The 15,575-nt window shown below is 42.6% G+C and overlaps 1 protein-coding gene across 1 annotated transcript in view; it reads right to left on the bottom strand.

The window, feature by feature from the left end:
- The window catches only part of Acad11 (acyl-CoA dehydrogenase family member 11), a 72,240-nt gene that overhangs the window by 32,823 nt on the left and 23,842 nt on the right, over positions 1-15,575 (bottom strand). Inside the window, exons 8-13 of the mRNA XM_036191985.1 lie at positions 15,261-15,367; positions 13,988-14,114; positions 7,427-7,504; positions 6,192-6,330; positions 2,338-2,445; positions 380-478 (exon numbers count right to left, since the gene is read on the bottom strand). Of these exons, the coding sequence (XP_036047878.1) occupies positions 380-478; positions 2,338-2,445; positions 6,192-6,330; positions 7,427-7,504; positions 13,988-14,114; positions 15,261-15,367 (658 nt within the window). The remainder of the gene's footprint in view (positions 1-379; positions 479-2,337; positions 2,446-6,191; positions 6,331-7,426; positions 7,505-13,987; positions 14,115-15,260; positions 15,368-15,575) is intronic.

Below are 15,575 nucleotides of genomic sequence, written 5' to 3'. Positions count from 1 at the left end.
TTTAATTTTATAACTTTCTAAAGAACTTCCCAAGGTATGTTGGCCTGCTACTGAGAACTGATTAGTATAAAGCTTATTTTTCATTTAAACATGCATATTTTAGGCGATAAAATAAATACCACATTTACTGTCTTGCTGACACATGCTAAGCCTGTGTTCTACCACCACTGACCTACACCCCAGACTTATGAAATTATCTTTTCTCTGGGAACTGTTTCTAAGTCTGACAGTGTTCCAGAGGCCGAGTTTACAGCTGTGACTGTGAAGCCAAGACTGGGAACTGTGGCCCTGCCCCGGCCACGGGGTGACAGAAGCACAGAGACTGGACACTGTGGCCCTGCCCCGGCCACGGAGTGACAGAAGCACAGAGTACACTCACCGCTGCTCCACCACTTCTTGCCGTTAACTACATAGCCATCTCCATCTCGCTGGATGCTACATTCAATGTTTGTGGCATCACTTGATGAGACATCGGGCTCTGTAAAGGAACACGGCTTGATTAACTGACAGAAATCAGCTTTAAAAGGCCTAGACAAGAAAGGGCAAGCTTTGAGACAGACGCACGCTGGCTTTTTATTTTATTTTTTCAATCTTTCCCTTTCTCCTTGGTCCTTTCCTAACATACACACCATAAGCACTCAATAGATATGAATTGGAGGATAGAGGGATAAATTGTAGGATTAGTACTGACCAGTGTGTCCTTGGAGCCTTTGCTGATGTCTGAGTCAGGATACGACTCACGCATCATTTTCCCAATCACCAAAAATTGATAAAAACACTGCCTTTGACTTTCCACAGTGGGAAATGTGCTTTAACTGCGGGCAGGCTGGATTCCTCTACTATCACTAACAACTTCTACCTGCACCCTGTAAGTGCTACTGAGAGTGTGTCTGCCAGGCCACAGCTTGCAACACTCAGATCTTCTTAACACTTAGGTCTCCAGACCTTTCTGTGCAATACCCGTAAGTCTTAAACACAGTTTCCTGCATGGCATTTTGGGACCAATCAGTGTTTACCTTCTTCCTGAATTATTCTTACTTGTATTTTGTATGTTTATGTGTGTGCGCTCACATGCTGGGACATGTGTGTATGGAGACCAGACAACTTCAGTGGTCATTCTGCCTCCGACCTTTTTTTTTTTTTGAGACAGGGTCCTGCATTGGCCTGGTACTCGGTGACTGGCTAGCCTGGCCAGCCAGTGAGCCTCATGGATCTTTCTGTAATCACCCCCCGTGCTGTGATTACAATTATGTGTCACAGCATCGGGCTTTGGGGCTGGAACTCAGACTCACATACTTGTGTGGCAAACACTTTGGAGACTGAGTTGTGGCCCCGGCCCCTCTTCTGTTCTTCTAAGAGAGTCCTGGGTACTTTAGGGATTCCTTCTAAAGCTCCAGAAGCTGTTTTCAGAAAAGGGGACGGCAAGCTTATCTTGTGACCTCAGGTTGGTGCTGTGTAAACACTATGTCATTATACCATTCTGTAGGTGTTCCACAAACACCTCTTGATGATTTGAGTAGAAAGAACTTTTGTTATATATATATATTTATACATACAATTATATATGCATATATAATATAAGTATATTACATAAAAATAATAATAAAATCTAGCCGGGTGGTAGTGGCACACATTTTTAATCCCAGCACTCAGGAGGCAGAGGCAGGCAGATCTCTGAGTTTGAGCCAGCCTGGTCTACAGAGTGAGTTCCAGGACAGCCAGGGCTACACAGAGAAACCCTGTCTGGAAAACCCCAAACGAAAATATAAAATAAAATTTGGTCGTGAGTGAAAGGTCAATATGAACTTCACATTTTGACCAAATCAAACTGAATTGAATTCTAAACTCAAGTTGAGATGCAATTTTTGTCTTTAAAGTAATTTTTAAACGACTGTTTCCAATGTACAAATGGACCAACAGCATTCTCGTCACCGCACCCTGGCTTTCTTCTCTACAAGGTGGTTTCAGCAGTGTCTCCACTGGTTTAAGATCCAGTTTTCTAGGATTATGGGAGAGTTGAGTAGTTTATAGTCACATAAATACCACCAAGAAGAAAATCAACGAGCAGCAACTGCAGAAACAACACAGTTGAAAAGACGCCGCCCACTGCTGATGTTGAAGCAGACTGCCAGAATGCATCTGGAGCAAGCAAAGGACAGGAGTGTTTATCCTCAGCATTTAAGGATGACAGCAGTTCAAACCAGGCTCAAAACAAACACATTTCTGGCCGTGGCAAAGTTGGCTGCAGCCGACCTACACCCCATACTGCTGCAGTTCTTCCATCCACAATGGCCCCAGGATGAGGGTCCCAGGAGACAGGGCTGGGACTCCTCCTACCTGTCATACAGAATACAGAGGTGATATCTCCACGAAGGAGCGGTTCCAGCCACTGCTGCTTCTGTTGCTCACTGCCGTACAGGTGCAACACCTCCATGTTGCCTGTATCTACATGGGAGAAGAAAGTGTTGGACATTTAAAACTAGCAGTACTAAGTCCACATTTATGAAGATAATACAGACTATACATTTTTCTCTTCCTTTATTTTCTTTCTTCTTTTTCTTCTTCTTCTTCTTTTTTTTTTTTTTTCTGAGACAAGTTTTCTCTATGTAACCCTGGCTGTCCTAGAATTCACTCTGTAGACCAGGCTAGCCTCATATTCACAGACATCTGCCTCTGCCTCCCAAGTGCTGGGATTAAAGGCATGTGCTACTCCCACCGGGCTCAGACTATATATTTTTTTAAAGTAAAATGTTTGTTGATGCAAACATTCTGAAATGTACATTAAATTTAACGTGTAATGATGACATGCTGTATCATTATAAGTGCATGGCATTCAGCTCACTATTTAACTTTTTCTGAATCTTGGGTGCTCCCCCAGATCATGGCATAGCTTTAAGGAGGTCTAACTCCATTAGGACCAAGGAGGTCTAACTCCATTAGGACCGAAGCAGCCATTTCTGGTTTTTTGTTTTGTTTTTGTTTTTTTCGAGACAAAGTTTCTCTGTGTAGCTTTGCACCTTTCCTGGAACTCACTTGGTAGCCCAGGCTGGCCTGGAACTCACAGAGATCTGCCTGCCTCTGCCTCCCAAGTGCTGGGATTAAAGGCGTGTGCCACCACCACTGGGTGCCATTTCTGTTTTAAACCAGCCTGCTGTGCTTGTATGCTGGGTCAGGAGTGACTTCTGTGTTCCTGGAGAGGAACTGATACTCCAGATTGAGCCCCCAGCTCCCAAGTGTCTATGCTGTTCCTCAGGCTCACAAGTTGGTTTGGGCTGGGCTTCTTGAAAGTCTGCTGGTTGTGGGTAAGTAAACTGCTCATGAGCTACGCTCTCCACACGAACCTCTACCTGCCCACTCTGAAAGACCTCCTTGCTCTGAGCTACAGCAACTCCTGTTGACCTTTCGTAGCTTGTTTCTGCTGTTTATTCAGTTGGTTTCTGAGACAGGTTTTCGCTGCATAGCCCTGGCTGCCATCAAACTCCTGCTCTGCCTCCTTAGTGCTGGGCTTACAGGAATATGCTCCAAGATAGATCTTAATTTGTGTATGGGCATTCCTCTGTGAAAATCGGAATCCCTGCCCTGTAAGGGATCCACTCCAGTCTTGAGGGTGCTGCCTAGTACACCACACACTCTACCTTCTACAGCTGAAAAAGCACACTCTGTTTATTGTGAGCAAAATGTTCTAGATGCTTTTCTCTGATTTCTATTCCTGTAAATTTTTTTTAAAATTTGAATCCTTTCAAGATTTGAAGGAAGATTTTCAGTCACCTCCTATGACTTGGAGGATGCTTGCTCAAATGCTGCAGAACACTGACAATGTTGAACCAAGTAAGATACATTGTTAAGTGCTGGAGAGATGCCCAGGGTTAGGAGCACTTCCTGCTCTTGCAGAGGGCACAGTTCAGTGCCCACTACTCACAACAGCTTGTAAATCCAGGGGATTCTACATCCTCTTCAGGAGACTTGCACACGCAGAAATAAAAATGCTTTTAAATCACAAAATCATCCTTAAAAAATATACCTTTGCACTCTGTTCAGATACGAACACCGAATCAAGAGGTACAAACTTCCTAGCAGATCCACACAAACCTAACATTGTTGTTGAGCGACGGAGAAAGGAAGTCCTCGATTATAATTAACAGTGTGAATTATTCGCTTTCTTTGCTTGTTTGAAATTCAGTAATACTTGTTATAAACAAAATAAAGAATTAAAACATTTTAAAATTAAGCTGGGAACAATGGCATACACCTGTAATCTTAGCATTTGTTTGTGGGGGTAGGGTAGAGACGGAAGGATCAGGAGTTCAAGATCATCCTTAACTACATAAGTATGAGGACATCCTGGGCTACACAAGCTCTTTCTTAAAAGAGAAAGGAAGAATCTAAAATTATCAGTATTACTCTGAGAAACGGACCAATTTTTTATTTATAGTTTAGGGAAAAACCTATAAAAAATCAGCCCAAGCTCCTAAATTATTTTAGTGACAGGTTTGGAAATTAAAAATAGTTATTTTCAGCACTCTAATATACAACACTGTGTGACTTTTTGAAGGCAGAAGACAAAGACAAACTGGGAGGCTAGATATGTTTTCTGAGCTTTGGTAAGAGCAGTTACTTGGAAAGCCTAGGTAGAAATTAATCATTCAGACTTAAGAAGCCTCCCAAAGAATGTCATTAGCACCAGTTACAACTCCCTGTTTGTCTGCCTGGAAAATGCTCCAGCCCACAAGGTCCCAGGCCTTTGTAACAGATCTACCACAAAAGGGAGACGATGGGCTTCTTGAGTTTCCTTGTCTTTCTGCTTGAGAGAGTAGCTTAGTCATTCCTTAGTAAAAAACTAATTAAAAATTCAACCATCTTGTGGTATTATTTAAACAGAACAACTAACAGACTTGTGAAATTTCAATCTTAGGAAATCCTCTTTGAGTATGTGGTGACAGGGGACTCTGCAAATGAAATGGAACGTCCACAGCTCTGCTACAAGCAAGCTTCCCACAGCCTAACTTGGCACACTGTGAATGACCCATTACTGTGCCACAAATCCACTTAACAGAATATGGCTAACACGCTCTGAAAACATAATGTTGGGAACAGGCTTTTTAAAAAAGCACCTTGTCCTAAGTTCTGCCATCCTGACTTCAGACTCCATTTCTAGGGAGAAACAAAGTTCAGGTTCCCAAGCCCTAGGGGAGCTGTGAACCTTTCAATAGCTGACCAGCCTCCTCTTAAACCACAGCAATACAGGGGAATATTTGTCCATCTACCTACAAATCCATGTGTGCAACTATATATGCTACACATCAGGTTGCAATATAAATGATGTCTTATTAGGAAGAGTAGGGAGGAAAGCTTTGAACTTCAGGATTAGCCGTTCACTTCCTTTTCTATAGAACCACGCAGCATGTGCAGTGTTTCATAACAGCGTCGTAGGTTTGGGATAAACTCTTCAGAAACAAGGACATGTTTCTCTTACAATAGCCTCTTGACAGGATTACAATGAAGGACAGCAGTGACTTGATAAACTGGTGTAGACAGAGGGAAACTATGCCAGGGACCAGCATTATTATCAGAAGCCTGAAAACTAGATTGATTTTTACAGACAAGCGAGTCAAAGTCTAGCATGGAGCCACATTTCTGGACTCTTCTCTCACAAACCCACTACAATTGTGTAGCCTGCTGCTCAAGCTGGCATTAGCCCTTCTGGGAGAGCCTCAGCATGGGGGTCACACAATGAAAGGCAGCAACCAGGACCCTGGAGCAGGGGCACTATAAGATATCCTGCCAGGTAAGTGTACAGTGTGCTGGCAGTGATGGCTGCAAGGCCCTGGCAGAAACCAAGCCAGCCTTTCAGAGAAAGAGCTTTGCACAATGGAGAGCCTGGGGGTTAACAAAGAACTCTGGAATTTCTATCCCTTCCAGCTAGCCACAGAAATACCCAAGCCCAGTCGGGAAGTGGGGTGTTTATATAACCAGTCCTCTTGGTGGCTACTTTTGTCTGCTGGCGCTCTTAATGTAACCATGCTGATTAAAAGGGCAACCCACTAAGAACCTCAAATCCACTTTTACATTGCGTTCAGAGTAGCTGTAAAATTACGGCAAAATCTGTAAATGAATCACTTTGCATAGGAAAATTTCCTTATAATAAAGAGATTTTTAAACACCGTTCAAAAAGAGAAAATTGCTGTAGTAACCTGGTGCTTGGCAGTTAAAAACGTCTGGAGCAAAAAAACATTTTCCTGTCTCTTCAGCAATCAAGGCATAGTCCAGCTGGCTGAGGCCGCTCACAGCTGGCAAGAACAAGTTCCATAGGCCCTCGGCTTTGGCCATTTCCTGTCAAGGGATGGACAAGGGATCAAAAAGTGCCAAACAAAGTAGCTGATTTTAAACAAATATTGGCGTTAATTTTTCTGAAATTTAAAATCATTTATGGAATTATTTCATTGTATTCTACATAGTGTTAAGTCAAGGCTTACTGACTCGTTAGTCAGTAGTTTCTTAATAATTAAGGAAATGTCTTGCTTTCCAGGATTCCTTAGATTTGGCTCTAAACTAAATTTGCATACTTTGGTGCTTCTCATTCAATCAGAATGATTACAATCGCCCACACACATTTAAGTGTAATTCTGCCAAATGTGTTATACGCCGCAGTTCCTTACATGCATGGCTGGTAAGATCTGAAAACATGAAGTATGACTTGAAAGCACATGGGACACAGCCTGCTTTGTCCTTGTCTCTTGCTGGACAAACCCAGGGCCTTGCACACACATGAGGAGAGCTCTTCCATTCAGTTCCAGCCTCCAATCCCACTGCCCTGCTCGGGCTTTATTTCCCCTTCCCTTCTCTTCCTTCTTTCTTCCTCCCTCCCTCCCTCCCTTCCTCCCTCCCTCCCTCCCTTCCTTCTTCTTTCTATCCTTCCTCCCCATCCCCTCCTTTCTATCTAAAAAGGGACCCATACTGTAGCTCTGGCTCACTGCGTAGCCCAGGCTAGCCTCAAATTTGCAGCAATCCTCCACCTTCAGCCTCAACCTCTCTCTCTAGTGCTGGGATTACAGATGTGAGCCACCATACCCAACCAAGATTTTTTTAAACCCAGATTTGTAAAATCTTTATTTTAAGGAAGTTATCCCTATACCAGGACAGCTAGGACTACATAGAGAGACCCTGTCTCGAAACCACTCCCCTGAAAAAAAAGTTATCCTTGGAGCATGAGTTATCATGCTTCTCATTCAGGTACTGGTGAGGCAGAGGCAGGAGGATTGCCACAAGCTGAGGCCAGCCTGATCAACAACATATCAAGACCATAAAGAAAAGGACAAAAAGTTATTATCATTGTAGTTATTCTTTACTTACACTACAACAATAATTAAGATCCCCCAACACTTGCATATGTATTTCCTGATGCTCAGTGTGTTCTTGTCTCTCTTACCTTTAGTTTTTCAATCACTAAGGGGTGTCCCCACTTTTCCTCTGCATTTCCATTTCGAGCATAGTATTCTGCTACTTCCTTAAAACAATGAAAGGGAAATGATTAGGCCAAGTCAATACAAAATAAACAATGTCTTATGTGTGTGTGTGTGTGTGTGTGTGTGTGTGTGTGTGTGTGTGTGTCTAGTTTTCTGAGACAGGGTCATGCTATGTAGCCCAGGCTGGGCCGGAACTAGTATTCTGCACCAGTTGCCTAAGCACTAGGATTACAGGCATGTGTCACTATCCCGGTTAGTAATGTTTCTTTTTTAATAGTAAATGCAGAAGAATAAAAATTCTAAATGTTTGCTCCTCAAAACTTATGCTGCCTCAATATTAGACAGTAATAATCTTTTAAAAAATATTTATTTATTTGTTTGTTTGTTTGTTTGTTTGTTTGTTTATTTATTTATTATGTGTACAGTGTTCTGCCTGCATGTATCCCTACAGGTCAGAAGAGGGCACCAGAGCTCATCACAGATGGTTGTGAGCCACCATGTGGTTGCTGGGAATTGAACTCAGGACCTCAGGAAGAACAGCCAGTGCTCTTAACTGCTGAGCCATCTCTCTCTAGCCACATGACAGCAATAATCTTATATCCAAGATTTAAGTGTTCTACTTCCAGCAACATGGTACACCAGTGGGCACAGGAACCCTTCAAGTAAAAAGGCTGGGTGAGATGTTACCAATTAAAGATAGAGTAAGAAATGCACAGTTGTCCTGGAAAGAACTAACAAAACAGCTTCACCCTTCAGATGAGCGACGGGATAGGTGCTAAGCTTGCTGATGTAGGCCTTGGCTTTCAATGGGCCACATCAGCCGGACACAGGTGATAAGGTCAGGGGCTGCAAACAGCAAAAGGGAGCGTGGAGATCCTCCATTCCGCCAAAGCCAGGAGGGCTGAGAAGCAAAACCTCAGTAAGGAACCAATAGAACAGAGAAGCACACAGAAACCTGTACCCTTGGAGGTAGAGCATGAGGAGAAAGCCCCCACCCCCCAGCTCTCAGTTTGCAGTGAAATAGAAAAAAGAAATGTCGTGCCCCCAGACCTGCCTTCACCCAAGCATGGGATGCAGATGCCAGGCCTGTGCCACCCCCAAACCTCAAGCCCAAATTAAGTTTACAATGCTCGGGCACCAGCAGCTGCCAGCACCTGGCAGAAACAGAGCCAGCCCTCTAGAGAGACAAGCTTTGTACAAAAGCTCATGTAACTCCTTAGAAAAAAGTTTCAGCCCGCAGTCTACCCTGAAAAATCACTAATCACTCCGGGAAACCAGCCATCACAGGCAAGAATCCGCCAAAACAGCAGGTCAACAAAAACAATCATGCTTCCTTAAAACAACGATAATGCTCACGGAATTCACAGCACAAAATATCTGTGGTCAGTAGATTCCAAGAACAAAGGAAGGAATTACAAGTATGACCATAGGCTAGTAAAACTGACAAAGTAAACTTGAACTGCAACCCAGAGAAACAAAAACCTTAGCAACCAAGCTTGAAAATGTTACCATGGCTTCTCAAAGGTTGGTGGGAGCAGAAGCCCCTGGGGACCCGGGGCTGATGGAGCAGATGTGCAGTTTGTAGATGACTTTGGTGAGTCTTGGCTTCTATTCTTTAAGAGCTCCCCAGGTAGTTCTCACATTCTCCAAAGTTAGATAAAGTCAGTCTATGGAAAGCTGAAAAAACACTTAAAAAAAAGAAAAAACAAAACAAAACAAAACCACTGGAAGGAAGATCTAAAGAAATCACTCAGCATAGAAATTCAAGAGAAGAAAAAGGATATATCAGATTCACGGAGGTTGAGCGCTGACTTCCATGGTAACAGTGAAGTAAGAAGTCAATGGGAGAGGACAGTGAGAGGGCTCCGAGGGTAAGGGTGCTTATTGCCAAGTCTAATGACCAGAGTTCGATCCCTAGGACCTGACTTCTCTATGTGTATACCCCCAAGCAAGCAAACAAATGTAAGAATAACGTTAAAAAGAAAGTAAAGGCTGAATATCTTCAACTACCGAGAGAAAGTAATTAACAACCTAGAATTCATATCCCAAACTGTTTTTTGGTTGAGGGCGGTGGTGTTATATATATATATAATCCCAGCCCTCGAGAAGCTGAGGCAGGGGGATCATGAGTTTGAGGCCAGACTGAGATAATTAGGGAGGCCGTCTCAAAATATAATGCCAAATTTCAAAGAATTAGGATAGAATAAAAGTATCATAGGCAAGGTACTACTTATCCCCTCAAAACACAAACAGGCAAACAGACAAACAAACAGATAGACAAACAGACAGATAAACAGACAGATAAACAAACAGACAAACAGACAGATAAACAGACAAACAAACAGATAAACAGACAGACAGACAAACAGCTACACAGACAAACAGCTACACAGACAGACAAACAGACAGACAAACAGCAGCAGCAGCAGCAGAAGCCCCGGCAGAGTCTTAGTAAAGGCACACGGCTCCAGGAGAAACATCTGAGTTGCAAGATCGGGTGAAAAGGTGTAACAACATGGGTAATTCTAAATAACACTGTTCCGGCCGAACAGGCACCTCTCATTTGTACAACCAAACAGTACAATGCAAATACAATAATAACTATCTGATATTCCAGAGATGTGCTTGTAAGTACTTATAGCATCTTGGTATCACTACTTTCTTTACATTTTGGCTAAGAAATTACAGGGTTAAAGGCCATGGGCATTGCGAAACTTTTCACATGTATCACCAGGTCATTGTAGACTATTCTTCCAAAATGCACTGCTCCCGGCCATACCATGTTCCTCTTGGGGAGGCAGGGCTAGTCCGGAGTGCAGTGCTGTATGAGGCAGAGGCCTGTGCTTTCAAAGGCTCCAGGATGGAGAGTGCTTCCCACGTGTGTCATGAAGTCAGTTAAATCGGAAGGTTTCCTGTTTGGGGTTGCATATTATTTCTATTCCTAGAGTTGCCATAAAAGGTCAATGCTATTGTGTTTGGTAATAAATATATTATGAAAGATGTTTATGATGTTCTCATTCTGACTACCTCTTTGTGATACACAGTTCTGAGAAATCAAATTATGCCTGTGTTTACATGCCCCAGGAGGGTGGGTTCATCTTAAGCCATCCATGCTGAATAGATAGGAGGAATAATTAATTACTCCTTTAATGAGCTACTATATTTTTACTTCCCAGAATTAACTGCCCTTAGCCCAAATCCCCATGAGCTGCACCACCTTGAGGTTCAGTTGGGTCTGCTCATCTTTCCGAGTCAACTTTTCCCATTCCTTCTCTTCAGATGCTGGCCTGAAACTAAGCATGCTTTTTTCTGGTATGTTGTATTTCCTTACTCTGCTCTCTCATCTCCCTCTGTGCCATGGGGCTGTCTGATCACATGGCTGACTTCTATGCTGGCATAAATGTCATGGCATGATTTTTCTTCTCTCTGAGCAGCTGCTGAGATTTACAATGGGACTGCCCTGGGGTGTTTTCCTTTTTAAGTCTAATAAAACTGCCCCCAAGCTTCCATGAGTCCATCTTAGAAGTCTTTTAATAATGAGACTCTGAAGCCCACAGGGGCCTCCATTTACCCATAGCATCTGGTGACCATGAAAGGACTCCATCAAGCTCCGGGAACATTATCACTATGACCCATGTGCGCTCCTTAAACATCGTGTGCTCCTTACACCGTGTGCTCCTTACACCACACTGTTTCTTCCTGTCCTGCACGTGAGTTTCAGTATTCTCCATTTTCAAGAGGAAGAACTGATTTGGCATATTTTTTCCAGAGATCTGGGTTATGTGTTCACTTTAGACTATCCAAGGAGTTTCCCAAAGTTGCAGAAACAGCCCTGCCAAAGCCATTTTTTCTCAGTTTGGAAAATACATAGAAATATGGAGAAAAAGTCATCAAGAACTTTAATAGCCAAAGATACATGATAGTGAAATGCTGCTGCAGTTTATGAGACAATCTTATTTTCTAGACATGACCATTTTGGTTTGGCAACTCAGTTGAAATAACATTGAATAGAAATTAATGTTTTCTCCCTTTTGTTTTAAGAAAACCTATTTACTTTTCTACAAATCATTCCAGAATTGTATGCCCCACATCTGGGGGTTAGCACTGCTCAGTTCACCCTACAGGATAAGTATACACACGCTGGTACAAGTGTTTGAATGAAGAAATAGCACACATTATCAGATGCGGGAATGCAGATTTGAAAGCCTGCCAACACCAAATTTACCACAAGCTTGGGCAACCTTCTCTTTCTACAGTCGGTTGGGTTTTGTTTTTGCTCTTACTGTGAATTCTTTACACATAGTCTAGCAGCTGAATGACACTGACTTTAGAGGCACTATGACCTTCCTCTGACCCCTCTCTTCCCTGATGCAGTGTCCCTGGAACACCTGCTCACGTTTACGGGGGACAGTGAAAACCCCTTTGCCTCCCTCTGCCCATCTTGGTTTGTCTTTAGGATCATGGGCTGGTTGGGTTGCAGGCACAGGCACGTTGCAGACAGGCTTTGTTTTAGTGTGAGCATGTAGGATTAGTTCAACTGACAGGTGAGCTGGGATCTCCTTCCAAACCCCACAAAACAAACAAAAAGCCAAACCATAGAGGGTGTTGCTCTAGCCCATTCACCTGCTGGTTGAAGCTCTGGCTTCCATGGAACATAACATGTTTTGTTGTTGTTTTCAAGTAGTGCTCTAGCCTTCTGTTTGGGACAAAAATCACTGTTATGTGAGGTTGAGTGGATCAGCGCTAGAAACTGGGTAAGTCTTCAAGCACCTTGATTTCTCTCTTCCCTTTGCTCTCCTCACCAGCAGTCACCTGTTTCACCATTATGGAAAAAGCCCACTTTCATTTCAAATTCTTTCAAGATGCATCTTCCTGCTGTAGAATAACCCTTGTGTACACTGTGTGAATACGTCTCACGATGATTGGTTTAATAAACAAGCTGACTGGCCAATAACTGAACAGGATAAAGTTAGGCGGGAAAGCCAAACAGAGAATGATGGGATGAGGAAGGGTGTAGTCAGAAGAGTCACCAGCCAGATAGAGAATGAGTTGGACACACAGAATGGGATAGAGGTAAAAGCCACAAGCCTTGGGGTAGCACATAGATTAATAAAAATGAGTTAAGTTATAAGAGCTAGTTAGTAACAAGCCTGAGCTATCAACTGAGCATTTATAATTTATATTAAGTCTCCAAGTCAGTTCTTTGGGAAGAGGCTGCCAGTTATTTGGGAGCAGGTGGTTGGGACAGGGACACTCTGCTTACATCTTCCTCTATGATGATCTACTATTCAGCAGCATGATCTACTGTCTAATTTGCATTCGCTTTTCTGGTGTACCCCTTTTCTGCTTTCACTGATTTATTCCATTGTCCTAACATTTAATTGTCCTAAAAGTTTCTTTGGATTTTATTTGAGGAAGGGTAATGGTGAATTCAGACTACCATCTTGAATGAAAAGAGTTGTTTTCTCCTTTTGATACACAAAAGTTTAATTTTAAGTCTCAAAATTGGACAAACATTAGCTACAATACAAACTATTCAATGTCACCAGATGCGAGAGGTGACAATTTTAGAATTAATACTTCAGTATTTTTGAAGAAACGATATCCCACTCTATGCTAAATGTTCACCTCCATATATTTACCAATACAACTATTCACATAACTCATAACACTAACATCCCTATAAACACATCTTACTTCTGAACATTACTGAGAGAATCTTGTTCTTTCGAGTTCTCCATTTGACTCTGCTAGGGCAGCTGTAGACCCTCAGAAACACAGGCAGTTACAATGAGATTGGCTGTTATTTTTAGGCAGACCTACGCATGTTGAAAAAGAAAAAACTGAGGTCACACAAACTAAGCAGTGCAGTGCCACCAACCCACACCGGGCACGGACCAAGCCCTTACCCCCTCCTCACATACACACAGCCATGTCTCTCATATGCTGTCAAAAGTGCTTCTGCTTTCCCCCATTCTTCCATCATCTTTCCTCTCTTTATCACCTTCTCTCTCTGCAGGGGCACAAACCCCGTCTGTCTTCTTATTTTCAGCTGCTCCCCGGTGTCCAGCCTGTCATAGGTGCCCAGGACACACTTCTTTACTGAATGGATATTGCTTCACTATAACCCATGAACTTCTTCAATGTTACCCCTTATAGCAATAGGGGAAAAGAAAGGGTAGTATTTATGTGGCTTGAAATGACAGACCAAAGATCATAACCATGTCTATTTGGGAAGACTGCCATTCTCAAATTCTCAAAGCATCCACATTCAAAATAACAAAAGTTGAAGGTCTCCGCCTTAGCAAAAGGCACCAGATGTAATTTGGCAGATTACTCCATATCTCCAGGCCGTTACTGCCTGTGCCCTCTGGCCTCATTTTACTCCTGTAGATGTATGTGCATACCCTCGGGCATATTTTAGCTCTAGATGTCTATGAGGTTCGGCTCTAAGGGCAGTGAGAGGGTGGAGGAGAGTCCGACCACCAGGAGACAGGACTTGCTGATGTCCTTTCATACTCCACCTTTTCAGCAGGAAAGACGTGCTGTTTCATGAACTGCTTCACTTTGGTAAGAACTTCCTGGCCTCTCCTGGTCTGCGCAAACAACTGGTTTTTAGGGTCAGCCCGTGGCAGCACAGTACTGAAAGTTCTTGGCAAAAGAGAAAAAAAAAGGAGGTTAAAAAGATGTCCAAAGTCATTATTATATAATTCTTAAAACTAGGCAAAGTCTCCCCAGCTAACCAAAACTGTCCTTAGGAGGAGCTGTCATATCTGGGAGGTTTGGGCTTATTGTTGTTGAATTCTGCTTCTTTAGCTAGCTGCAGCTCGAGGGAGCAAACCCAGGGCCTTGTAAATGCCAGGCAATTGCTATACTGTTGGACTACAACCTTAGCCCCATGGGCTTTTTTTGTTTTGCTTGTAGTATGGAGTAAATGTAGAGTTGCTTTATTCTGAACTCTAAGCATGAATGCTACTCGGGAAAACACAAGCCTCGCATGGCCTCCATCAGTGCCAGCTTTAGTGACATCAGCTGTCACAACCACAAAGGAACAAGGAGGGTGTGCACAAATCTGACCATTATCCTCCACACTTGTTTCACAGATACCACTGCAGGGTATTTTAAAGATGACCTTAAAAGCAAATAAATAAATAAATACAATGGGCCCTTGTTCTGTTGGAAAAATTGCACAGAGCAGTCTAGAAATGAGTTGTGAAAAACAACTGTCCCAACCTTGTGTCAGAGGGAGGTAGGGCTTAGGAAATGGTCCTGGGGACAGCATTCTACACACATTATAGAGAGACAGCGGTGAGATTGGAAAATGTTAGACTCCTCAGAAATGCTGTCCAGATGGAGACAGAGTTTCAAAGACACTTGTCAAATGTTAAAGAAAAGGCAGTATTGCTAAGTTAATAAATAATCTAATATTTAAATAGGTACGTGTAAGTAACAAATATTATAAGGAAATATGTTCATCTATATACTTAGAAGGTTATAGATTCAAGTTGGCAAAGAATACATTTAATTATAAATATGAGAATTTTCTTTGTATTTTAGGTCAACTTATTTTTAGGGATACAGTGATTTATAGGAAGACTATCCTGAATGGCAATTAGCATCTCTAGTCTGGGCAGTAATATAATTTTCCATTTTCTTAGAGTTTTAACCTTACCATGTCCAATAATTATTTAAGTAAAAAGTGAAGACTCCAGGCTGTCTCCTGGGTTTCTGGGAACTTATGAGACCTAGCTAAGACAGGCTGTAAACTGAGTTACCCAAAGACTTTGCTCTCCTTACCTTTTTGAGAGTTGTAATCCAGTTTCTGCCAGGGGCTGCACAGTATTGGCGGTCAGAAAGCTATCCTCAGATGAATTATTTCCCAAGAGGTATCTTCTGTAGACCCCCTACAAGTAAATTAACATGGGACAATTAAAAATCTATTGTCTTTCCAGATTGTCATCCATGTGGGGAACTAAATTCACTGAGGCCAAAGATGTCAATCAGACCATTGAGGCTGGAAACTTATACGCAGAGGTAACCATGTGCCTCTGAGTTAGAGTCACACTCATATCACGTAGTTGTGACACTCTAATCTAGGCAGAGGCGTAACTG

The sequence above is a fragment of the Onychomys torridus genome, chromosome 7 (genome assembly GCF_903995425.1).
Source record: "Onychomys torridus chromosome 7, mOncTor1.1, whole genome shotgun sequence".
Lineage (NCBI taxonomy): Eukaryota > Metazoa > Chordata > Mammalia > Rodentia > Cricetidae > Onychomys > Onychomys torridus.
This window is presented reverse-complemented; position numbering and strand designations above follow the sequence as displayed.